At 35.8% G+C, this 26,733-nt stretch overlaps 1 protein-coding gene across 13 annotated transcripts in view; it reads left to right on the plus strand.

Annotated features, from left to right (window-relative positions):
• The window catches only part of ADGRL2 (adhesion G protein-coupled receptor L2), a 219,603-nt gene that overhangs the window by 128,312 nt on the left and 64,558 nt on the right, over positions 1-26,733 (plus strand). For all 13 annotated transcript variants that reach the window (XM_058538375.1, XM_058538372.1, XM_058538376.1 and 10 more), the window contains exon 3: positions 7,964-8,177. In XM_058538375.1, the coding sequence (XP_058394358.1) occupies positions 7,964-8,177 (214 nt within the window). The remainder of the gene's footprint in view (positions 1-7,963; positions 8,178-26,733) is intronic.

The following is a 26,733-nucleotide window of genomic DNA, read 5'->3' on the forward strand; positions in this document are numbered from 1 at the left end:
CTGAGTTAATGTTTCAGTAGAGCTTGAAGTCACAGCCCCAGTCCCATAGAGGTCCCTGATAATCAAAAGGCATGGTGCTTACCGGGACCCCAGACAGCATGAGCAGTAGCATCCATGACAGGGTTTAGTTCAGGGCAATTAAGAAAAACAGTACCAGAAAAGTCAAAGTTTTTATATTACAGCTTAATAAGAAGACTTTTATAGGAATGTATGATTTTACAGAAATGTACAAAGAACCGACTGAATGGAGACAATGTTAGAAAAGCAAAATGTTCCTAATCAAGTGCTTGAAGTCCCACACAAGTGTGAGCTTCTAGCAGAGAGTACTATTTGTTGCCAGAGTAGCATATTTTCTTGCAAAAATGCTCATAAATGATGCAAAATCCAATTGTAGAATTCCAATTCTGGTCTTACAAATTCCCATCTGGTAGCAGTGCATCTGTTTATTAGGAGTTATCCCCTGAATGTGAATGATTTCAGTCCTAAGTCACTGCACCTGTTGCCGAGAGGTATTTATTCCAATCACTAGCCTAAAGCACAAAGAGTTATTGCTTGACATTTTATAGCTTGGGGGAAAAAACTCTGTCTTCTCACAATCATTTGTTCAGAGTGGAGAAAATGGAGCAAAACAGTTCATTTTACTCTAAGCAACGCTGTTTGGCAGTATTCACATTTGCACAGCACAGAGCTGCAATATTGATTTTTTGCTTACAGGGCCTCCCACAAGTTTTTTCTTCGATTGTCAGGGTTGCAAGATGGATTGGATTACACTTTGCTTGTTGGATGGTTATTTTTTTTTATTTGTTAAAATAGAAATAGATTGAAAATATAGCTTATAATAAATGTCACAGTAATAGTGTGATTAAGAGGCTTTAATTTGGGAATTTCTTTATGCTGATTATGTTGACGGAAGAATTGAATTGCGTGCTTGACCATCAGACACACTATTTCCTTTCTAAGGAAAGAGAGGACCCAGTACACCGTATGTCCTTCACAACAGGGATCCCCAGACCTACTGCTAACTGTCATTATTATTTGGAGAGGCATTAAAGTAACATTTAAGACATGAACCTGGGAGCCGAATTACTGGGTTTCAAATCTTCATTTCATTCTTACTGGATGTGTGATGGTGGAAAATGTAATTTTTTTGCACCTCACTTTCCTCTTCTGTAAAATGGTGATAATAATACCTATCTCATATGGTTGTTTTGAGGATTTACAGTCATTAAATATTTGTCAAGTCCACAGAGGGACTTCTGGTAATGATGGGGTGAAGAGGGTAGCAAATCCTCTCCCCTCAAAACAAGTATAAAACTGAAGAAAGCTGTCAACAACAACCATTTTAAGGCTCTGGAAATACCGAAGCCAGGTAAGAAATGGGGAAGGACTTATTTATGGGAAGCCGGTAGAGCTTCTGACATGAACAGCGGGGATTTAAAGCCTGCTAGCTTGGGGCTGCTCTTACCCCCCCTCCTCAGCTTCGTCATTGTGGCACTTTCCTCAGGGCAAGGCTGGCCTTTAGGGCAGTGGCTTTGCTGCCAGGGAGAGTTGGCTTGATTTGGAGTGGAGAGTGGGAACCCATGCCTAGCAGTGTGATCAGTAAAAGTAGTCCACACTGGGAAACAGATGGGGAAAACCCATAGCTCTGCTAGCCTGAGGTCATGGTCCCTGGTGGGGAGACTGGAGGGCCCAGCTGACACATAACTGGGAAACCTTGGAAATGAAACAGCCAGAAGTTCTCCATGCATTGTTGACTAACTGGGAAGCTACACACATATGCAGGGGAGACGTGAGAGGACTTGGCAGAAAGTAAATAACCGAGGCTGACTTGAAAATGGCCTGAACCTTGAACACTCTCCCTAACACACACTCAGATCAATCAGCAGAGGGTGGAGACCTTATTATGGGTTCAAGGGTTTTGTGCAGTCTCTGCCCAGTCATTGGCTGATCACTATGCTATGCGGAGACAGGGTGTTCCCTAGGAAGCCAGGCTAGAAGATAAAAATACGACTTAAAACAACAAAAACAACAATCACAATGAGCAGAGACATAGCAGCTACACACCATGGGGGAGACAGATTCTGTAGATTAAATCCAGTCAAGATAGAAAAAAGAAAATATCACACAGCAACAATTCTCAGGGGAGAGAAATGTGAATCTAGAGTCGCTAACGGTGTATTATTTAAAAAACCTAGTTTTCAACAACGACAAAAAATTTATAGGATATGCTGAGAAACAGGGAAGTTGACCCATACTTAGGAGAAAAAGCATTCAATAGAAACTGCCTCTGATGTGAGCCCAGATGTTAGATTTAGCAGATAAACATTTCAAAGTGGCTATTATGAATATGTTCAAAGATTAAAGTAAAACTATGTTAGAGAATTAAGAGGAAATATGACGACAATGATTTAACAAATATGTAATCTCAATAGAGAAATAAAAATTATTTTAAAAAGGCCTTGGAGAAATTCTTGGCACATCTTAGTTATTATATCAGTGTGTTGCAAATAAATTAACATTTTCCTCCTCAAATACAGATATCTCAGCTTCATCTGAACCCAAGAGATTCTGATTCAGTATGTCTGGATTAGGGCTTGAAGATCTGTCTTTTTAAAAACGCTTACCGGATGACTCTGATGCAAAGTCATGTTTGGGAATCAATCATAGTGTTGGCAAGTAATTTTTAAAAAAAAATATGTCCTCAAAAATACCCAATTTAAACGGTTAAGAATTACCTTATGTACGAAAGAAGAAAGTGCGATTAAGAAATAGCGGCCCGGGCCGGCCCCGTGGCTTAGCGGTTGAGTGCGTGCGCTCCGCTGCTGACGGCCAGGGTTCGGATCCCGGAGGCGCGCACTGACGCCCTGCTTCTCTGGCCGTGCTGGGGCCACGTCCCACGTGCAGTGGCTGGAGGGATGTGCAGCTATGACATGCAACTATCTGCTGGGGCTTTTGGGGGGAAAAAAAGGAGGAGGATTGGCAATAGATGTTAGCTCAGAGCCGGTCTTCCTCAGCAAAAAGAGGAGGATTAGCACAGATGTTAGCTCAGGGCTGATCTTCCTCACAAAAAAAAAAAAAAAAAGAAGAAGAAATAGCAGCCAGGGGCCGGCCCCGTGGCTTAGTGGTTAAGTGCTCAGGCTCTGCTGCTGGCGGGCTGGGTTCGGATCCCGGGCTTGCACCGTCACACTGCTTCTCCGGCCATGCTGAGGCTGCATCCCACATACAGCAACTAGAAGGATGTGCAGCTATGACATACAACTGTCTGCTGGGGCTTTGGGGGGAAAATAAATAAATAAATAAATAAAATCTTAAAAAAAAAATAGCGGCCATACCTGTAATGATTTGTTCCTGTGGCTCAGTATAGTCAGTCATTAATGTGATATAAATAAAGAGGTAAATAATTGTTTTTACGAGTAAGTTTTGTTGTGTCTTCATAAGATTTGCTTAGTGAAAATATTGAATTTCTAAAGTTAATATTAATCGCAGTAGTTTTATTTAAGACTTTCCAAACTTCCTTTGAAGTACCATTGTCAATGGAAGAGGTTAAACCCACATACCCCTTCAAGTTCTCAGGGAAATAGTGTGAAGGGGCTAAAGAAGGCACAATAATTTACATCTTTCTTAAAAATTTATGTAAATTTTTCTTTTGATTCCGTAATTGATCCATGTTTATTTTCTCCCTTCCACTAAGTCTTTGATTAGAATAGTTAATCCGGGAAGATGTCTGCTTTTGATTTGTGTGACCCTTGCATAGTTCATCACATGTACTTTTGAGAATTTTCTTGATGGTACCATGTAATCTGCATTGCTGTGCCATAGCGCGTCCATGTTAACATTCTCATATATGTGTATATTTTAAAGAAATAGAGCAAGTAATTAATTATTGATCACTTGAAAGTGTTAGAATAGCATGTGTACCTGATTAAAAGGGCTTGCCTATTTAAAATCCTAGAGATTGGTGAAATTTGACACGGCTTCGAAATGCCTTTAATTCTTCAGAAAAAGAAATTAAGGGCCGGCCCGGTGGCTTAGCGGTTGGGTGTGCGCGCTCCGCTGCTGGCGGCCCGGGGTTCAGATGCCGGTTCGGATCCCGGGTGCGCACCGACGTACCGCTTCTCTGGACATGCTGGGGCCGCGTCCCACATACAGCAACTGGAAGGCTGTGCAACTATGACATACAACTATCTGCTGGGGCTTTGGGGGAAAAATAAATAAAATTATAAAAAAGAAAAAGAAATTAAAACCCAGAAAAGTAAAATGACTTAGCCAAGTTCACAAAGCTGACCCAGACACTCATATATTAGAGTTCAGTACTCTCCATATGTACATATTTGAGCAGTGTAGATTTTGTTCTCTTCGTGGTACATATCGCTACCATTCCACAAATACAGTTTTTATTATTATCTGTGTGTTTTGTGAACCTTTCCAATAATTGTTTCCTGTCAAATTTGCTAACATTCTTTGGTGAATTTCAGATTGTATGAAAACTTAATATAATAAATCCTGTTGTATTAACAAGGTGGCTTGAGAACTCACAGAATACTCTTCTGCCCATGGCCATTAAAAGATCCTGAGAACCCCACATGGGTTACAGTCTAACTCATCGTAGAGTTACCTAATTTACCTGGAATTACCTATTTGATGTCTTAGTTTCATGCTCCGTAAAATTGGTGTCATAACAATGACTACTCCATTTTTTGTTGTTGTCGTTGATGATATTGGTGAAGATAAGAAAAAGTGATCCATGTAAAGCATTTAGCACAGTGCCAGAACATGGTAATTGCTGTGTAAATGTTAGCTATCTTAATAGTTGCTTTCATTTCTCTCTTCATACTTGTTTCTTTATGGATGTGTATATTTCAAATTGGAAAAACAGGGTTTAAATAAAGGAAAGTTCATAAACATGTAACTCATCTGTCTTCGTGAGAAACACTAGTGAACCTCGAGGGTACCTAGAAAATAATAAATTGACAGAATTTAAATATTTTTTTCTTTTTTGAGGACGGGACTTAGTTTTCATTGATTATAAGTAGTTTGTCTTTTTATTAATGCTTACTATTTTTATTTTCACTACCAAAGGAAATAGATATTACAGAGGAAAACACATCACAATTTATATTGTTTTAAACAAATACTAGTGTTCAATTTAGTGATTTGGTTCAACAACACTTATTGGAATCGTGTATCATGTGCCCATTTAGGCACTGGAATTATAACTAACTCTATCATCGCAGTCTAGCCGGGAAGATACATATTAAAAATGAATATGCACAGTACCATGTGATAATAATAAGCACTTTAGTAAAGATAAGTTCAATGGAAACAGAGATGAGAGAGCAAGTAGAAAGGAGAACACTTATGATTTAAAACAGTAGACATTGTAGCAGTAAATAAAGCAATATTCATTGTAAGAACTCATTCATTTCCATGCAGTGAAAGCATAACTACCATGATCGCTTTTCTCCAGAAGACTCTACATTGGAAATTTACTAAACTATTAAAGTGTGCTGATCTTGGAAATCTACTAACCTATTAAAGTGTGCTGATCTTGTTTTTTCCTTTTGCTTTTCCTTTTAGTTACTTTACCTTTTTGGATGACTATGACTAAGGTTTTAAAAATCCTCTCTCTGAATTACCAAAGCAGCAGGACACTCAACTGTGTGACTTACCAAATATCTTTCAAAAGCAGAGGAAAATTCTGTAACTTAGAACCCATAACTTTAATCCTGCAAACTATCAACAACAACAAAATTTAAAGGGCTCAGTTTAATTAATTAATAAAAAAACACAGTGCTTCATAATAAATTCTATATTTTTGACAAGTAGTACGAGTTGGGAATTATGGCTGCAAGCCAGTCTTCTAATAACGTGTTCTAATATTTGTAATATTTTCTAATAATAAGATTTATTCTCTTTTATTAAGGAATTATAATTACAAATCATCTCTGCCTTTAAGATATGCTGTGTTCCAAAATCTTATATGATGTCACTTGTTTGAATTTCTACTCAGCTTTTGCCCAAGAAATGGGTCAGCTTCTGAAGCCCTAAGAAATGATTTCAATTAAAACAAATACAGGAATACTAGTTTAAGCTGAATTATTTGTATAGGCAGTACAGTATCAGAAAATGGAAGAAAGCAATAATATATGTAAAAGTTTCTTTATGAACTTCCCCAAGTTCATAAATAAACTTTCTGGAAGGTTAGCCTATTTACTGTTTGTCTTGACATTTGTCCAGCTCCATTTCTGTGTTCCTTCCTCATTGATGCACCTCCCTACATGCTTTTAGTAACATCATAAGACTATAAACCTTCTTAGTGAAAACCTACCAAGGTTAGGGTTTGCCACAATCTGCTGAAGATTGCTTTGCTCCAAATTGTGTCCTTTTCTTCTCTCTTAATTCTGATTACACCTTTACTTTTCTCAGTTGAATTGAGAATCCAACCACATTTGAGAATTGCTGGTTTTCTAAGTCATGCCAATGTGTAACCCAATGACTCTTGTAGGATTATTTGCGTCTTAGAAGGAGGATGCATGATTATACAGGTGACTTTCTAGTTGGTTAAGTTGGTGAGCAGCACTGTGCAATAAAGTTAGAGAGAGCAGGTTTTGGCATTGGATTGACCTGGACGCAACCCAGCTCTTCAACTTGGAAGTTTATATCTTGGAACAATTTACTTCTGAATGCCAGTTTTTCCCTAATAAAAGAGATATAAGGGATAATTCATGTGATACAGAGTAGTTAAAAGGATAGAGATAAGAAAAAATACTGAAATTATGGATACTTATTTATTATAACAGGAATGCTATAGATGGCAACAGGTTAGAGAACTGAAATAAAAATTTGAGGCAATGTAAGAGAAGTGTTCGATGTGGCAGCTAACCCATGGGTAGCACACCAGCACAGCGAAGATGTGCTTCTCCCACAGGTAGTTCTTCCTGGCTTTCTCTGCTTTTACCTCCCTTCTATGCCCTACTACTGCTTTATGGGACCCCTGGTTGAAAACTGTGGTTAAAACTTAAAAATTCTAATCTTTTATTCCATCCGGGAATCTTTTTTGCAGCACTAATGAACAGTGGTTGTCTACACTCTATTACTTAATACATAAATTCGTATAGCACTTCTAACTAAGCATTTTTATGTACATTATCTCATTGTAGAGTCACGCAGGTAGGAAAAGTGACATCACAGTTGTTTTCATCTCCATTCTGTAGATGACAAAACTGAATCTTCGAGAAATCGTGCCCTTTGCGGGTATTTCATCTTGGTGGACTGGATTGGAGTAGTGCTGGCTCCTTTGGATGCCCATCTGCTCAATCCTTTCATTTATTTCAGTTTTAAATAAAGTGACTATAAATTGAAATGAGTCATTGTGCCATAAGTATGTTACCGTCATAGTATCTTAGTTATTTTGGGGGGAAACTGCTAAGATAAAAGTTTTTTTAAGATAATGCTGCTAACAGCAATTAATGTCTGCATTAAGTGAGAAAGTAAGGCCAAAAGTCTATCGGAAAGTAGAGCAGAGCTTTTATTCCATTGCATAATTGAGAACTGTTCCTTGGTTAGTTGTCACATTCTATATTTGTAAAATTTGTCACTATTTATAAATCCATTGATTAAATTTGTCGTTTTTCTTTGGATTTACTCAAAACAAGTCACTTAGCTGCTGATTGTGACTAGATTATACAGAAAATACTTTGTTAGAGTAATTTTAAATTGTCTTATAAAGATGAATAGTCCAGCTAAAGATATATGTAAAAAAAATCTATTAAGAAATTCTTAACACATAGTAAGGAACCAAGGAATTATTTAATAAATGTATGAATGAATGACTTAAAAAACATACTTTGTATAACATCTCTTGAATATAGACATGAATCATATTGCTTGAAAATGCTGTATTAGAATAATATACTTCATAAATGAGTTAATTTTAATTTTCTCTCTCTTTTTTTTTTTAAAGGTTTCAGCAGAGCAGCTTTACCATTTGGGTTAGTTAGGCGAGAATTATCCTGTGAAGGTTACTCTATAGATCTGCGATGTCCAGGCAGTGATGTCATCATGATTGAGAGTGCTAACTATGGTCGGACAGATGACAAGATTTGTGATGCTGACCCATTTCAGATGGAGAATACAGACTGTTACCTCCCAGATGCCTTCAAAATTATGACTCAAAGGTAAATATTCGCATGTTAGTATCTCGTATTAGCTACTACATCCAAATTGGTAAAATTATTATCATAATTTCAAAGTGGATGGGTACAGGCTATATCTCAGTCTGTTTATTAAACAGAGTTAGGGTTTTACCTACGAATGTTGATTTCCGCTCTGTAAGTTTTCATTTATTTATTTATTTTTATTTACTTTTTGTGAGGAAGATCAGCCCTGAGCTAACATCCATGCTAATCCTCCTCTTTTTGCTGTGGAAGACCAGCTCTGAGCTAACATCTATTGCCAATCCTCCTCCTTTTTTTCCCCCAAAGCCCCAGTAAATAGTTGTATGACATAGTTGCACATCCTTCTAGTTGCTGTATGTGGGATGCGGCCTCAGCATGGCCGGACAAGCGATGCGTTGGTGTGCACTCGGGATCTGAACCCGGGCCGCCAGTAGCAGAGCGTGAGCACTTAACTGCTAAGCCACGGGGCCGGCCCTATAAGTTTTCAACATTTAAATCTCTATCATTTTTATATAGATTGACATATCAGAAGGAATATGTAATACATATCTTGATTTTTTGTATATCATAAAATAGTGAGAATACTATTTCAAATGTAATCTTTTCTTTTTTTTTTTTAAAGATTTTATTTATTCATTTTTTTCCCCCCAAAGCCCCAGTAGATAGTTGTATGTCATAGGTTCACATCCTTCTAGTTGCTGTACGTGGAACTCGGCCTCGGGTTGGACGGAGAAGTGGTGCCTTGGGGCGTGCCCGGGATCCGAACCTGGGCCGCCAGCATCAGAGCGCGCGCACTTAACCGCTAAGCCACGGAGCCGGCCCGTAATCTTTTCTTTAGGGCTTCAAAATTTTGAAGTATTTTTGTAATATTAAGAATGTTTAAATGTCTGGGCCTTGGCAATAGTTGCTCTTTAATTTCTTAATTAATAAACTTTATTTTTTATAGCAAAAATGAGCAGAAAGGTATCAGAGAGTTATCATATCTCCATATCTACACACACAACCCCCCAACTATGGACATGCTGCACCACAATGGTACATTTGTTAAAATAGATGAACCCACATTAACACATCATCACCCAAAGTCCATAGTTTACATTAGGGTTCACTCTTGCTGTTCTGCATTCTATGGGGTTTAACAAATTTATTGTGATATGTATACACCATTGTAGTATCATACAAAATAGTTTCGTTGCCATAAAAATCCTCTCTGCTCCACCTATTCATTCCTCCCTCCCTCCTAACCCCTGGCAATCACTGATCTTTTTATTGTTTTGCCTTTTCTAGACTGTCATGTAGTTGGACTCATACAGTATGTAGCCTTTACAGATTGGGGTTCTTTCACTTAGTAATATGCATTTAAGTTTTCTCCATATCTTTTCATGGCTTAATAGATCATTTCTTTTGGCGCTAAATAATATTCCATAGTCTGATTTTGTACCACAGTTTATTTATCCATTCACCTACTGAAGGATTTCTTGATTGCTTCCAAATTTTGGCAGTTATGAATAAAGCAGCTATTAATATCTATTCAGGTTTTTGTGTGGACATAAGTTTTCAGTTCATTTGGGTAAATACCAAGGAGCACGATTGGTGGATCATATGCTAAGAGTATGTTTAGTTTTGTAAGAAACTGCCAAACTGTCTTCCAAAGTGACTGTACCATTTTGCATTCCCACCAGCAGTGAATGAGAATTTCTGTTGCTCCACACTCTTACCAGCATGTGGTGTTGTCAGTGTTTAGATTTTGGCCTTTCTAATAGGTGTGTAGTGAGTGGTATCTCATTGTTGTTTTAATTTGATTCCCAGATGACATATCACGTTGAACATCTTTTAATATGCTTACTGGTATATCTTCATTGATGAGGTGTCTGTTTAGGTCTTTTGCTCATTTTTTAGTTGGGTGATTTGTTTTCTCATTGTTTAGTCTTGAGAGTTCTCTATATATTTTGCATAACAATCCTATGTCGGATATATCTTTTGCAAATATTTTCTCCTCTGTGGCTTGTGTTCTCATTCTCTTGATTTTTAGCTTTAAAAAAACAGACAAAATAAAAACAATAAATTCAAGCTAAGAAAGCATATAGCATTCGCGCGCGTGCTCTCTCTCTCTCTTTATATATATATATATTTGGGTAATAGATCATTGGTTAATTTTGTGTTTTAAAAATTATGTGTTGGAAAGTGTGTTATAACCTTTAAAATATATAAATATCATCTCTTCACTGGACAGTTGCCTTTTTACATATAGATAGAATACCAGAAAACTACTGATGACAGGTATCGCCTTTCCTCTGCCTTAGCACAGAGCACCTAACATCTGGCATCTTTTTTTCTAAATTTTGGTACCCTTGGCATCTTAATTAGAATTGTCTTATGTATAAGATACTGAAATCGTGGTTAGTTATGGTTGAACTAGTTCAGTAATATCCAGCAGTCCCCGTTGTTTGGAACATGGAGACTCTCTGAAGGAACACTTGAGTATCACAGCGTTTATTGTAACATTATTGCTTTTATATTTTGTTGACTGGGAAAACCCTTCCTCTTTCTATTTAAAGCCTCTCCTGCCTCTTTTCTTCCTCGGAACACAATATTCTGTCTAGCTTTCTAGCTTATTTACTAGTGTACCTTAAAGTAGAACAGCAGATTTTCTAGGCTGGAGTCTGGTCAGTGTGGGTGCAGTAAAAACGTCCAAAGGTGATAAGAGGCAACGAAGGAAAAAATGGGAAAACTATTTTCTAAAAATCCACACCATAAGAGTATGGGTAAAAACTGTTGTAAAATCTGTCTCACAGAGAATGTGTGTTAGCGTTATTTTTATTGATAGCACATTATAGTAAGTATGTTTTTTAAATAGTAAGTATGGTTTTTAATGTTGATACTGATTAAGATGTTTTTAAGAAACCAGAGAACATATACACTACTTTGGAAGATTTCCATCAAAATGTTTTTGTTTTCAGTTCTTCAAGAGTAGTTATTGAAAAATTAAGGCAAAATCTCATTTGCATAAACGGCACTTGATGCAGGTTTTTTTTTATTTAAAATAAAAGTCCTTTATGGACTACGTAGGATTTGAAATCTGGCCTGTGAAACAAACCACAAAACCTAACTTACCTTCTTTGGAAGAATGGATTCTGTGCTCCAGTAAAATTGTAATAGAACAATTTGCACATAGTATTTCAAAATTTGGGAACTGCGTATACTAAGGAGACAATAAAAGCAACCACTAATAATCGACCATTTATCCATTCTTTACATGTTGATCCAGCTGTTCAATAGTAGTGATATGAGTGAGCATCTAGAAGTAGGCCAGAGAGAAATAGAAAGTAAGGAATTATTATGTACAATTACCTAGTTTGACTAGACTGACAAGCAAAAAGCAGTGGAGTTGGTACAAAGAGAGAGTCTGGAAGAGCTGGCCTTGAGGAATGGTACATTGTAGGAAACTTATCTTTGTTTGTGGGGTTGTGCATTTAAATACACAGTTGAATATCTAGCAGCATACATATGTCTTATCAGACCTGTACATATAAAAAGTACGTATTATGGGAAATGTATAAGATAAGATAGTAAGTTGTTTTTGTTGTTTCATTATGTTATAAAAGCAGGGCTGCATTTTTGATAATAACTTTTTAAAGGAACTAGAGTCTTGGGGTATCTAAATTCTGTGAAAGCACACAGTGGCTCTCTGTACCCTTGTTATCAAAATCTCCAAACAATTTATGATGTATTAGTGCAAATAAGGGGTTAATTCCAAAACTGGCTGTAGAAATCCCAGTTTTAAATTGGTGTGTTATACTGGTGGCTTATAATTATATAATCAGCAACAATGCCAATTTAAACATGAACATTTTATTGACAAGGAAGATAGTCTTAGGATGACTTAAAAATGAGTTTCATAGTGGAAGCTTATAACTCGCATTCTACATCTGTCAGAATATATAAACCCTTAAGGAAGTCTGCCATATTTAACTGTTATGTAGTTTCAGATAACTGTAAGAAAAATAGGTAGACAGTATTTTTGCAGCTGAATTATTACTGAATAATTTTTGAATGTGTCTCTGTTTTTTTACTTTAAAAACACTCTTTCAGTATTTACAAATAAAGTAAGAGTTACTGTCACCAAACTCCTAATAATTTGGCAAATTTTTCCATTTACAATCATCAAAAAATGTGATATTCAATAATGTAGAAAAGAGAGGAATTTTTTTCTTTAGTGTAGAAAATTTCCCTTTGGAAAGCTCAAATAAAAGCCTTAGAATTTTCCTATTAAATGTGTAAGTCCCCCTTTTCTACAATGATGGAGATAGGCACAGAAATTTCAGTACAATTAAAATATGTGTGTATCATATTTCAGTGCTTTTTCACCTCCTCCCTTTGTCATCACTTCAGCATTTGAGAGTCAAGTAAATAAATATACTTGTAATTCCGACTGTGGTAGTAGTAAAAGTATTAATAATTGTTATTCATTCTCCATTTTGTATTTCCTGCTCATTTAAAAGTGTGAAACCAAGGCTGTGTTAGTAACTATAGTATGCTTGTCTTATAAGTACACCAAATGGCTCATCCTAAAAAGTGAGAAATGAAATTCTTCCCTGAAATAATGTGTATTTCAATACTTTATAAAAGAATCACCATTAGAGATAATTTTTTATCTGTTTGAAGATAATTGTAGTGGGGTAAGTTAAAAAAGTATGAAACAGTTGTAACACTTTGAATTCATTAAAGCAAAAAAAAAAATCCCTACTACTACTTTGAGGTATTTGACGAATAAGCAAATAAGAGTTTTGCTGACAATATTGGTTCTTTGCCGCACTTGGGCGCAATCTAGTTAATGTCTTATAGTGATGTGCTAAACTGGACCTGAGATCCTCTCCCGGTATTATTTATAGCTGTCCCTTTGTTCATGTTCTTCACTCTAGGAACCTGCCCTTTGTTATCAGGGTAGTTTCCTGCCTTAGATTATGCTTTATAATATGTCCTTAGGGTTTTTAGCACTTTGATCTAGAGATCTGAAAGTCAGTATGCATTGTTTTTGTTTTCAATACTAAATGTGGGGTCAATGTTCATGAGTAGGTTCAGTTTTACAGTCTTCCCTCACACCCTCAGATGTGCATCACTGCTCCTGTAAGTACAAAGAGGTTCTAGAAGTACTATGAGCTACTCCCAAGAAGATAGTAAAAATACATGCCTCAGTTTTTCCCTGTAGTAGGAAAGGTATATTTTGTGTAATTGATTCAGATAGACTTTTTTTTTTCCCTTTGTATTGAAATTGGCCACGGAAAGGAAAGTAGTGCCTTAGACTTAGAGAACTAGCCTGGCTCCTTTAAAGCTTTTAGCCAAGTATTTTAGCCCACATATAGATAGCAACTGTCTAAAACCTCATAGCAACTATTGTAGCAATAGCTACATTAGGTTTCTTATTAAATAAAATTCATTGTATTTTTGGTTGTTATACTACCCATTTAAGCTCCTTTAGGTTTATTTGGGATTGGGGTGGCATATAAAGAAATAGTTCAGCAATCAGTTATTTGTACAGGTTTGGCACCCACAAGAGTTGGTGAAAGAATGGATGGATGAAGCACACAGAAGCACGCAGTTGATGGTTGCAGGTGAACAGATGATACTACCCACAGAGGTTGTCAGTTTGAGGCAAAAGCTCTAGAGAACCACCTGCATTTAGGGGCACAGGTAAAGTTGCCATCAGGGACACCAAAACAGGTGCAGGAGATAATGTCTCATAAGCCAGTAGTAAAGTATAAAAGACACACATTTTTTTCCTCTTTGATGTTGAAGATTTTTATTCTATTTAGACAGCTCAAATAAAAGAGCATGTTAGGATTTTCAAGATAGGAAAGTTTCAGAATAGAAATCAAGAAAATAGCATTCAGCCTTGCATAGACCAGAAGAATTAGGTAGTACCCTAGTCACACAGACCTAGACAGTGAATAAATACATCATCTGTATTTATAAAGTAGGGGTGCAGTTCAGGGATTTTTATCTTAAGGGAAAAAAATCTAGCTTCTAGAACTTGGGTATAATTTAATTAAATTAAGCTAAGTAAGTGACAAAACTTATTTCAGAGCTTAGATCTTTACCGCAAAGGTTGGGATGATGGAAGTAAGCTCAAATAAATAGGAATCAGATTGATCTATTCCCAACCTATACCCCATTCAATAACTGTTCTATCCTTGAATTTCTCTTTTCTAAACCTATCAGTGTCCCAACCTGTTATCTCCAAGTATAATAATTACATTTTGTTTAATATTGTTAACTCCACAGGAACTCAAATGGTGACAATTTCTTGTGTGCATGAGGATTTGAAGAAATGTGTGATTGTGTATGTGCATTGCTTTTTCTGTTCCGTGGTTCTTTACATTACAGTAGATGCAGAATGAGACTGGAAAATTTAGTACATACTCCCAGCATGCGATTAGAAGTAAGGCTGCATGGAAAGGACCATGCATGCCTTGGTCTGGAATAAGCAGAATGATCTTTCCCTCTGCCTTTCCACTTCCCATTTTCGTGACCAGTCAAGGCACGTAACTAGGGACCCTCAGGGGTGGGGGCGGGGGACGTAGGCCTTTGCTTCTATTTTAAGAGAGTTATTGAATAACAGATTGTTAGAACTGCCGGGGAACTTTGGACTCATTGTATTCTGACTCCCTTCATTACGTCTGGGAATCAACTGTCATTGCAGTCAATGCGCTTTGTCTACACTGCAGCAAGTGTATTCTCCTCCAAAGGATTTTAAAATATCCTTTGGTAGGCGTGGCAACATAATATCCTTCTTTTTGCTTTGTGAACCTTTAGAAAGGTTGAATTATTTGCCATAGGGGCTGAAACTTCAAATCATCTGTACCTAGAACCTTGTATCTTAGTGGCATGAAAATTTATTCTTAAATAATAATAATTATTCTTAAATTATAATTCTGTTATCTAGGTTTTTAAAATAGACTTCTGTTATTTTCAAGTATACTGATAGATATTAAGTGTGTGTAAAATATTTAAAGAAAGGAGATACTTAATTACACACACGAACATAAAACCGTCCTATGAGAACTGATGAATATTAGAAGCTTCTCAGAATTTAACCAAGAAAATCCATTAAAATGCAGTCAGAGTTCTGCCAGTGTTCTCTGGCAGACTTCATGATTATAGATTTCAGTGTGGGTTTACTCTCCTTGACATACAACCCTCTCAACTTTTGTATTGATCATTCGGTCTTCATAAAGAAGCTTTGTATCCAAGTCAGAGCTATATGAAACAGTTTTCTATTTTATTAATTTTTTGATCTCTCTTTATAGGTAACAGTAAACTTAAAACTTGTCCTTCTAAGAAGTTCACATCCCTTCTTTATTAATGGCATTGTTTTAGAGGGAAAAAATTGGCCCAATCTGCCTTTTCACCTAATTCGATGTTTCATAATATCTTGGCGGTTGGTATGTTTTATTCCTGCATTATAAATACTTACTGGTCAGAGATACTCTTCTCTTGCTTAGTCTATTTCTTCAGTGTACCTATTCATTCTCATGGGATCTAAGGCTGCCATTTTGAAAAACTACATTCTTAGCTTTATGCTGTTTATCCCAAGTGCTTTTATCTGTCTGTGGTGTCAGATTTATCAACCATTTGTCCATTAAGATGAAATGCATCTGGGGAAAAATAACTCAGGTGCTACTAACTCATCTTCTCTATGCCATGTGCTTAGGTTATTTTCTGTTGGGTGACGGGTTTCCACTAATTTTTTCACTCTCACCTGAGGTGTTCTAAGACAACTGACTGGAACTACAAGCACCTCTCTTTGGCCAAGGATTGGGAGGTCACTAGTATAGACTCTTGAACCTTAGTACAGTAATAAATAACCGTGAACCTTAGTACAGTAATAAATAACCGTTAAAGCTCTAATTGATATATCTAATTGGACACATCTTTGCATGTCACTTACTGATTGACATTTAAACCAAAGCACTCATTATAGGAAGAGGAGACTTGGCAGTAATAAACATGAAACATATTAAACATTCACATTTAGTGTACAAGAAAGACTAATAGATTATAAAATGGCTTAGAAGACAAATAATCTGAATATCCCTTACGACCCTGCTTTTCCATCGTAGAAGAAAGAAACAATGTCACATCAAAGAGTCTACCCTACAGAATCCTCTATTTCTCCTTTTAAAATGAAAATTAGTAAAACAATTTTACTGGATAATGAAGACTGGAAGTACAAGTGTGAATTGCAGGTTTTCGCTGGTGCTTCTGGTTAATAAGTAGGTTTTTACCTTTTATATTATGTCCATTGGTCAAGGAAGCCAGGACTGTTTTCCCTAAGGACACTACATTACTGACCTTCAGGATTTCTTAAGGATTATTTAGTGAAATTAAGAGGCTTGAATAATACCTTAAACGTTTGAATTTGATTTTATGTTTGGAAAGATAATGGTCCGATGAGGGAAAGGGAAGTTAATTTTTAAAAGCAAATATATATGTCATTTCAACTCTGGTGACTTTTCTTCAGTTTCTTTTTTCAGAAGTTGTCTTTATTTTTGAAATCAGAGTGGAGAGGTGAAGAAATAAAAGCAAATGTAAACATTCATTTGACATACAAATTTCAATATTGTTATAATAATCTTTTCATAGTGCTTTTCAGTCTTAGATGTTGTTTATTCCAGCTTTATCATTTGAAAGATGAGTGTTATGGACGCGAGGACAGTGATATTTCAATACTACATATATTGTCATATACCTTGTAGTTTTTTACTCACATAGAACATTCCCTACTATGCACTAAAATATTGGTTTCTATGTACAAAGTAAATTTAAACAAATTAATTATGTTAATTGACAGAAACCAAGTCTAATTCAGTGTTAATATTACTAAAATGTAGTAGACAGTCAAATGTTAAATAACTAAATGAAAGCACACTAGATCTGCTGGCGTAAGATGAGTTTCAAATACCCGTCTGAACACTTTGTTTTGTACCTAAGTGTGATTTCTTTGTGGTGTGTATCTGCTTTCTGATATCATATTACTAGTGTCAGTGTATAGGTATGGCTTACAAGCATCCTTTTAAAAGAAAAGTTGTACTTTGAACAAATAAAAATAGATGTTTAATTACAGTTGTAGAGAATAGAAATGAAATTTTATTTTAGAATTTTAAATCAAGAGATAGTACTATTTTTCCTTTTGATTTGGCTTTTTCTTCTGTTCTCCCCTCACCACCAAAAAGTCATAGAGTCATAGTCAAATGCTACTGAATGTAATATAATGCATATTTCAAACCAGTATAAAAAGTGAAGAACGAATTACTTCCACTTAAGAATTTGGAATGATTTTTCATGTACAGTACAACTTCATATTGGCATGTTTATTGCCAGGAAATGAACACATGTATTCATAGAGCTTTGGAATGATTTCACTGTCTGAAAATATGCTGTTTATTATTCAATACTTTTTTTTTTTTTTGTGAGGAAGATCAGCCCTGAGCTAACATCTATTGCCAATCCTTCTCCTTTTTTTCCCCCAAAGCCCCAGTTGATAGTTGTATGTCACAGCTGCCCATCCTTCTAGTTGCTGTATGTGGGACGCGGCCTCAGCATGGCCAGACAAGTGGTGTGTCGGTGCGTGCCTGGGATGCGAACCCGGGCCGCCAGTAGCGGAGCTCGAGCACTTAACTGCTAAGCCACGGGGCCGGCCCCTCAATACTTTTTATTATATGATAAATAATAACAAAATATAATTTTGAGTAAAGTTGAGCATTTTCCATTCTATTCCTGTTTATTTTATTGAGATTTGTAAGTAAAAAAAAATGCCTACATGTTATTTGGTAGAGAAAATATGCTTAGTTGTTGGTTTACTCCAAATCCTTGTTTTATTTTCTTACTAGCAATTTGGAGTTCTGCTTTGCCACATCAAAGCAGGATAAGAATTGTGAGTCAGGACCATTCATAATATACTCTGACTAACTTTATTAAGTGAAGAGAGAAAAAGATTTGATATTAGTTAAAAATAGCTTAAACTGTCATTTATTATGGCTCTATTAATTTTTCCATATATCACATAATGAAATTGCACACCTTGACTGTGTTAGCAACAACAGCAATGACAAAAAAACACCAGTATCAATACTCTACTTTGTATGTTGCCTAAGGAAAATTATTGTGGGTAATTAGGTTTCTGATAGTGTCCTACTAATACATATTTATCTGTCTTACAGATTTTAAAGACCTACTGTTTTTACTTTGCTATGTATTTTCTTTAAATATCTCATAGCAATTTTGTTACAGTTTTTAGTGCTGTTTGCTATTTCACAGTTAGGTTTAGAGCTAACATCTCTCAGATGTTTCTAGGAAAAATTTGGTTTTGAAGAAATACAAAGAAGTGAGCAATTCTGTAATCTTAATGTTTATTTATTTCACATAAATCAATCAAGTGTATCGTGTAACTAATATGTGTGGCAGTTCTCTGAGTATTTCGTCATATGTCATATGCAACCAATAAAGACATGGATTTAGAACTTACCTAAACACACTCCTCGTGGCCTTGAAGAGAATGTCTGAAATGAGTCACTCTGTATGAATTGTCTTGAGATTGTAGCAGTGGTCTTTCTCTTCATTTTTTCAGACCACAGATATATCGTTGTTATTGAACTCCCCTGTGATTTGTGAAAATTCTGTTTCTAAAATTGGATTTACCATGAAGCTAATGAACCGTAACCGTCAGAGCCCTTCACTTGCACAGGCCTCTTCCAAGGCACTGTTAGGACCCCTGGCAACGTGCTCACGGGGTCTTTTGTTTTTGTAAAATGTGCTGAAGTAGGATTTTTCAATACTGTCTTCTCAGGTTTTGGTTTCCTTCTCTGACTTCTTCTCTGTGACACTTCTCCTCATTAATGGTGGCTTCGGAGTAGCCCAGAGCATTTTGGGATTCTGTTCAGTGGAGATTCAGTTGGGTATTTATGTGGTTTGCTGACACTTGTGTACAGTTTAGTTATTGCTAGCTGTTCTGGTGAAGAAATGGCCTCTAGAAGTACTTCTATTACTACTCATTATACTGCCTTACTGATCGTGACATAAATCTGCAAGGCCAGATGTCGTATTACAATTTGAATGTGTCCTGTGGCACCTGAAATATGTGGCCACTGGAGGAGAAATAATGTTAGAAATGCGTGGAACTAGAAGCTAGTCTGTGAAAAATTCTTTCCTTATTAAATAGTAAGCTAGAGATTTGGTTCTCATAGATAACTAATCAAAACAGAAGTTCTCTCCTATGTATTCTTGGTGGAGTACGTACAGTACATAGAGAACATATCCAATGTAGTACTTACAATTATAAATGCACGATACTATTCCCCTCTTTTAATGAGTATCATATAGAACAGAATTTATCAGAATGCCTGTGTTTGTGGGGCACAGGCTGTAGCAGTTCAACAAACATGAGCACCTGTGACATTGTAGGTGCGTGCTTTATGTGTCCCAACCATTAATAATAAAAGCAAATTTTGATCAGCTGTTCTAGAGGAAAAACAAAATTATAGAAAGTGACATTATGAAATTGTTATATATGAAGAGATAGTCTGAGGATATGCTGTGAAAAAATTATTAAGGAAAGTATTGTAAAGGAACGCCAGGCAATTAATTTATTACAATGTTATTTCAGTTTTCTGGGTTTTGTTGCTTGTGATATTTGTTGGCTTTTAAAAATGTGTTGTTTGTTATTTCTTTTTTTTTCCCTAAGTAACTATTTACTTTGGTACCTGATTTTCTACTTGTAATTTTTCTATTTTTTTCCTTAAAGTGGTAGCCCTATATTGTACAAGCTTTACACCTCACAAAACTTTGAATCCACTCCTGCCATCTTTATTTATAATGTGGTGGTTTCAAGAAATTAGCACAGTGTTCCGCTGAACATGCTTAAGTTGATGTGTGCTTTTCAGGACGTTTCATTGTGTCTCCTTTGCATTCTAAAGATTTAGGATTTTGGAGAAGAGTGAAAAATTAAAAATTTCACAAATCAATTTATTAAGGGGCATTAATCAAGTAGATAAGATAACAAAACATTCATTTATTCATTTAATAAGAGATTTGAGGTAGAAAAATTCATTTTCACAGTTTATGTTAAATAAATGCTTGGTTTAAAACCTTGTTATTGTAATATAACTAAACTGAAGGAGTTTTAAAGTAAATGAGTTTTAAACAAATTTCTGGGCCTTTGCTTTTGCGCTTTCCTCCCACTCTCTCCATTCCCTGTTTTTGGAAGTTTCCTTTACCCTCACTTTTACTTGTATTACAGCCTTTATGCAGAGAAAAATATTATTTTTAAGCCACTTTTCTTTAGTTAATGATTTCAGTGGGTTTCTGTAAGATCCAGAATCAAAAAATCCTTTAGTAAATCAAAGCTTTTTTTTTGTTTCTTATTACTCTTGGAATTTGCCAAAACAATACAACAAGAGGAGGCAAGAGAATGTATGCTGAATTTTTCTAGGACATTTTATAATTTGGTAATTTTTTTCCATACATTAAATTATCTTGTGACCCAGTCCTACGATGTTCTCATCCTTAATTCATGGAATTCTGTATATATAATTTAAAAGAATGTTTACAAGTAACTTTTGAAATCTAATTGTGGGTTGTTATTTGAATGAGACACTATACATTTTAAAATGTATATAGACAGGTATGTTAGATAGAGAGATAGATAATGGTCATTACAAATATATTATCCGATAAGTTGATTTAGGACCTTTATATGTACATTGCCATTTATTTCACCCTTTGACGAGTAGACCTTTATTAAGCCGTGATGATTACTGAATATGAAATGTAACCAAGATTATTTTTTATTCAAATATAATTTAAATATTCATCAAAGAGAAGTTATGCTTGAGACTGACAGAGACTATTAACATCAAAAAATATAATTAACTGCATTGGGTATCATGAAGCAGTTAGCCAAATAGCCGAGAGGTCTAATTGCTCTAGAGTTTGAGAAGCAATGGTTTTATTTTATGCCGTAGCTGTGGAATTAATAGTAATGCGGTTTCCTATGTGGGCCAATTAAAAGCTGCCTGTTAAGGTTCATTGCTCTATAGGAAATCCATTGAATATCGCTTAGTAAACAGGATTGACATGTCAGTGTGTGCAAGAAGATAAAATGCAATAAAAGTCGTGAAAATAAGAACTAGTATTAAAAGAACTGGTTTTGGAAACAGTTCATTAGACTGTCTACAGTTACAGTGTTGTAGTGGATGTTGTGCTGTGCCCTCCAGATTCCTGGGCAGGATCAGGCACTGTTTCCCCCAGCTGCCAGGGGAGTTGCCTGCTGATGGGCTCTCGGTGAGGAGGGGCTGAAGGCATCCTAAACCCTTCTCCCCGAGGCAGCCCTCACTGAATATCAGAGTACAAAGGCTTGGCCTCCTCATCCTTTGCTTCATTTTGAAACATCTCTGAAGGGCTCTCCCAACTCCAGAGCTCCCTCCCGGAGGAATTTTCTGGGCCTTTGTTGCACCCGCCTTGGACTGCTCACTCTCCCAGTCCTGCTTTGCCTCTTGGCTTCACTGATAGTTCCAAGAGCACTGTAAGCCTCTCAGAGGTCTCTGCCTCAACTTCCAATTCCCGTGTTACCCACCCTAAGAAAGGTACTAATATAAAGTATTAAAACAAATCCTGTCCGTGGTATTGGTTACCTACATTATAGGAATCTGGCAATTAAAAACTAAAATAGTTTTAAAGCAAAAAGAATTTGACCAATTCAGGTCTAAAAACGGCATTTTGCATTTTAAAGTTTATCTTTGTCATGTGCTCTTTTTCCTTTAATAAAGATAATATTCTAACCTTTGTGGCACTGTTATACCTTTCAGCTGAATACAAAATGAAAGCACTCGTGATTGAACTCCAAAGATTTGGCTTCGCCCAGGCTGTAGAGATTTAAAAGTGGGCAGGCGTTCTAATGGCATTTTGACATTAACAAGGTTGCTGAAATGGGAAAGTTGAAGGGTCAACATTAAGAGCGGTAGCAAGATCTAGTGTTTCTTTTTCTTAATAATGACATGTCAAATATACTTAATAAATTGACCATGATTCCTAACATAAAATATGTAATGTTATGTGTGAGTGGACTACTTTAAATATTAGGATACTTTTTGCAATAAAAATAATTCTAAAACTCTAGCTATAAAATATGCAACTTCAGGTACGTATAATTAAGATAACTCATAGTTAGCTGTAACTTTCATAAGACGTAAAAATCTTAAAATAGCTTAATAGATTTTAATGTGTATAGTATAATAAGATATACATTGTCTTTAATCTGCAGTGATAAAGATGTTTTCCTAGTCATTAATTATTTACTATGCTTACTCTGTTTATATCTGTGGCCTAAGAGTACATGTTAGCTTTCAGAAGAGCAGAGTTGCTGCTTCACAGCACACAGCCCTGTACTCCCAAGCCTCTACATGGTGTTAGTGGTATTTAAAGCTCTTGAGTCTAACATTTTATAGGTCACGATGAACTGAGCTTTTCAGACAAGTTACTGATATGAAGCTAATTCAGGCTAGGACTATAACATGGGATGGAAGCCTTCTGCCTTCACTGTGATTTTTAAAAACTAATACAAACCATGTAAATCAGAAAAGTTTTAATTTGATTTATATCATATGGTTGTGGAACTATGCTTGACTTCTGAAAATTATATCTTTGTCTTTCATTCATTGATTTATGCTACCAAATAATTACTGTGTTGTATGATGTACAAGCTAATGTGCCAACTACTTTAAAGGTTATTTATGAACAACTGCTAAGAATATGTATTTTTCAAGTCTACAGACTGATGTTTATGGAGTTAATAAATTTTAGAATAAGGCACAGTGTTAATGCAGTGCACGTGGTTCAGAGATTCTCAAAACGGGTACTAATCCCTCAAAGATATTATAATCTGGTGAGAAGATGAGATATGTACAGAAATAACTATGATACCAAATCTCTCAGCACGATAAACTTATGAAAATTGATGGAGAAGGGAAAGTGGTGAGCAATGGCCTGAGGTGGGAAAATGTACTCTATGTTGAGGGAATACTCAGTAGATCTGTTAAGGGAGTTCTTCAGCTCATACCCTCACCATTTCAAACTTTCTCTACCATGCAGCGTCTCCTCAGCTTTGTTCTTCCTTTCGGGCATTGTGAATTCTCTTGCACTTAGGCTAAGGAGCAAAGGATCGGTCAAAGATTGTGTTCTTTATATTTCTCAAAATTATGGAATAGTTCTATAAAATATTATATTTTAAAAATTGTTTTTAATTCTGTAATGTCAATATGGAAAATAACACTAGGGTTTTAGACCCTTCGTATTAACTGAAACAATAAGGTGTTCCCTCTTTTTATAGCAGAGAACAGTAATACATCATTTCATATCCATTTGTTCATTTTCTTCTGCACAGATATTGTTTGGATGTGGTATATTTAGGGTCTTACTATGCTTGCAAAATCGTAGGCATTTCTACACCTAGGATATAGCATTATCATATAGCATATAAGATAATGTCTTACATCGCCGATTCTAGTGCCAGAATCACAGGTGGATATAAAATTATCATTTCCTTCCTTCCTTCCTCCCTTCCTTCCTTCCTCCCTCCTTCCTTCCTCCCTCCCTCCCTCCCTCCCTGCTTTCTTTCCTCCCTCCCTATGTATCTATCATCTATCTGTCTGTTTTTAGGTAATTTCTTGCCTTTGTGACTGAGATGCAGCAAGAGGACACTTCCCTTCATCTGTGCTTTTTAAAAAAAGCTCTTTGGGTAATAAGCTGTAGACTGAATGCTTATGAGTAGGTGTTCAGTTATCAAGAATGCCATCAGCAATGCCTTGTTGCTTTCTTATCAGCTACTTCCTGCTGTCAGCTTGGCACTTATTTCAACAGAAAAGGATTTGCCTCAAATGTAATGCCTTATTATATACAGCTGACATGGGGTTTTTAATTGTGCAAACACATGAGACTCCTGCAGTGATAGTCAATTTGATAAAAGGATTAGATTATGAATATTTTGTCATGATTAAAGATTAGTTCTGATTTATCAGAAGTAAGCCAGTGAAATTTGCCATATATTTATCAGTCAGGTGAGACTCCATTAATTTTGAGTGTATGAACCACAAAATATCCACCTCTTTATAAGTCTCTGATGAATTTGATTATTTATATTCAGATTATGGGTATTAGGGATTGTTTTCGCCTTCCACACCTGCTCTGCTGCTGAGAGTATCCCAAGAGTCTGTGGCTTCAGCTTTTGCCTTGTTGTTTTTCGTCTCTTGTCTTACAGAATAGGTAAGAAACATCTATACAAAATTCTGCAGTTTTTCTTAAGGAAGTGACAACTAGTATGTATCAACAGGACATTTTGAGTTGTTCCTCTGATTAAAAACCCCTCATAAAACACAGAAGAGTTAAGAATTCCAATTTAGAATGTATTTATTGAGTACTTTTTGCCATAACAGGACTAGGCATTACAGTGGATTTAGAAAAAGCCTAACAGCACCTAACTGGAGAGAGAAGATGAGGGCCTAGAAAGAACTACAGACATTGTAAGAGCCTGATGCAGTAAAGTGCCTAGCACTCGTTGGGGGGTTTGGAAAAGAACATAAACAAAAACATAAGGATTTTACAGCTTAATTCCAAACATGAAAAATACTCGGTGAGTTAAATAACAGCTAAAATGCAAAATATAGGAGAGATGCCACAAAGCAGAATATGATTACTTGCCAAATTAATTATACAGACAGTTACCGCCGTAGGGAAAGGAGAGAAAGATCACTTCAGGTTCGGGTAATTGGGGAAGTTTCATACTATTTGGCCCACACAGTTGATGAGTTGGCTTTCTCCATACCGCCTCCTTAGCTGAGGCTTCCTGCAAAGGTGTGCGCCTCCCTCGTGTCCAAGTACATAATGAGGAGCTTCTGCTCCTCGGCTTGCATGGAGGGCACCACTGTGAGTTGGAAACAGCAGTTCCTCAGACTATTAGCCTAGTGTCCTCACCTCTGATAGTGTTCTACCTCAGAGACTTAAGGTCCTTCAAATCGATCTTCATATTAAGGAAGAAACAGTTTAAGAAGCATATGTAGACGTTGATTTCTGTGAGAATTCAGTTCTGATGCATCATTCTAGATTAGAAAGAACAACATAAGGAAAACACAGGTAGTGGTTTTTAGGGGGAACAAAGTTAAAACTTAACAGAAAAAGATTCATGATTTTCAGAATAATTGCATAGCACTTTGTTTTCAGAATGAGAGTTTTCACTCTGTTGACCCTCTGGAGAAATAGTAACTGTACATATTTCATCCAACATTCATTTCTTAATTCAATTCATATTATTAAGATACTGCTCACTCATATTTTTGCATCCCCTTTTACACAGGGCTTTCCTACACATTTGTTTATAAACTATGTCACATATTTTACTATGATAATATTTTGTTACATGAGGAAAATAAATTCCTTTGAAATAAAAGTAATAAGAAAAGCATATTTAGCTAAAAAGTAAGTTTGATGAGGAAATAATAGTACTAAAAGTTGTGAAAAATTTTAGTAGCAAAAGAATTCACTTTGGGTAAAGAATAGTAGTGCTTTCTTGCCTCTTGATTAAAAAAACCATGCACTTACAGAATGTAGTTATTTTAATAATAAATGAAAAACTTTTCCTTAATTGATTAAATACTTTAACAAAAAATTGTACTGTGTCTTAAATTTTGCATAGATGGAAAATGTTAAAAAGCCACACTACTAAAAGTCCTATGATTTTATTTTTGTGCTTTCAGTTTGATTTGTTTAGGAAGGTCTGTGAACATTTGTTGCTATGCTGTAATCAAAGTGAAGTCTGTAAAAGCGGAAATTATATTAGCTTTCAATTAGACTAGAAGTTAATTTCTTTTGTATGCAGAGATTTATAATAGTAACTAAATGACACCCCATCAAACATCTTGGGAGGCAGAAAATAATATTTATGCCATAATTTTTCTGTTTATTAAAATCATACCCAAACCCAGGGAGTAATCTTTAAGGTGAATTTAAAATAGCGACAGCAAAAATCTAGTTGACTCAATTTTGCCCTCTAAAACTCCTTTTAGTTGCAGGTTCTTTTGCATTATTTCAAACTCTAATCCTCAGAGCGGGTAATTAACAGACCAGAAAAGTCATTTGTGGAAAAGAAGAGCCATAAGAGTGAAAATATTTCTTCACCAAATGATCTTTAAGAAGTAAATAATTACAAAAGGAAAAAGTTTGGGATGACCAATCTAAATCTGAGGATAATTAGAAGGAATAGAACATGAAAACCAAAATGCTTGGCATGTACAACAATTCTCATATCATAACAAGACTAATTAAATATTTAGAAACCAAAAATCTCCTCACAATTTGAAGAAAAATAACCCACGACAAAAGGGTCTGTAACTTTGCAGATAATTAGCAAGGGTTATAGGAAGGAAAAACATCACAGATTGGCTCCAAGGCTCTGCAAGGTCATGTCTTATTACGCTGTGTCTTTTATATGGTCTGGTAACAAGTTTCTTGC

Source organism: Diceros bicornis, chromosome 4 (genome assembly GCF_020826845.1).
Source record: "Diceros bicornis minor isolate mBicDic1 chromosome 4, mDicBic1.mat.cur, whole genome shotgun sequence".
In the NCBI taxonomy this organism is placed as follows: domain Eukaryota; kingdom Metazoa; phylum Chordata; class Mammalia; order Perissodactyla; family Rhinocerotidae; genus Diceros; species Diceros bicornis.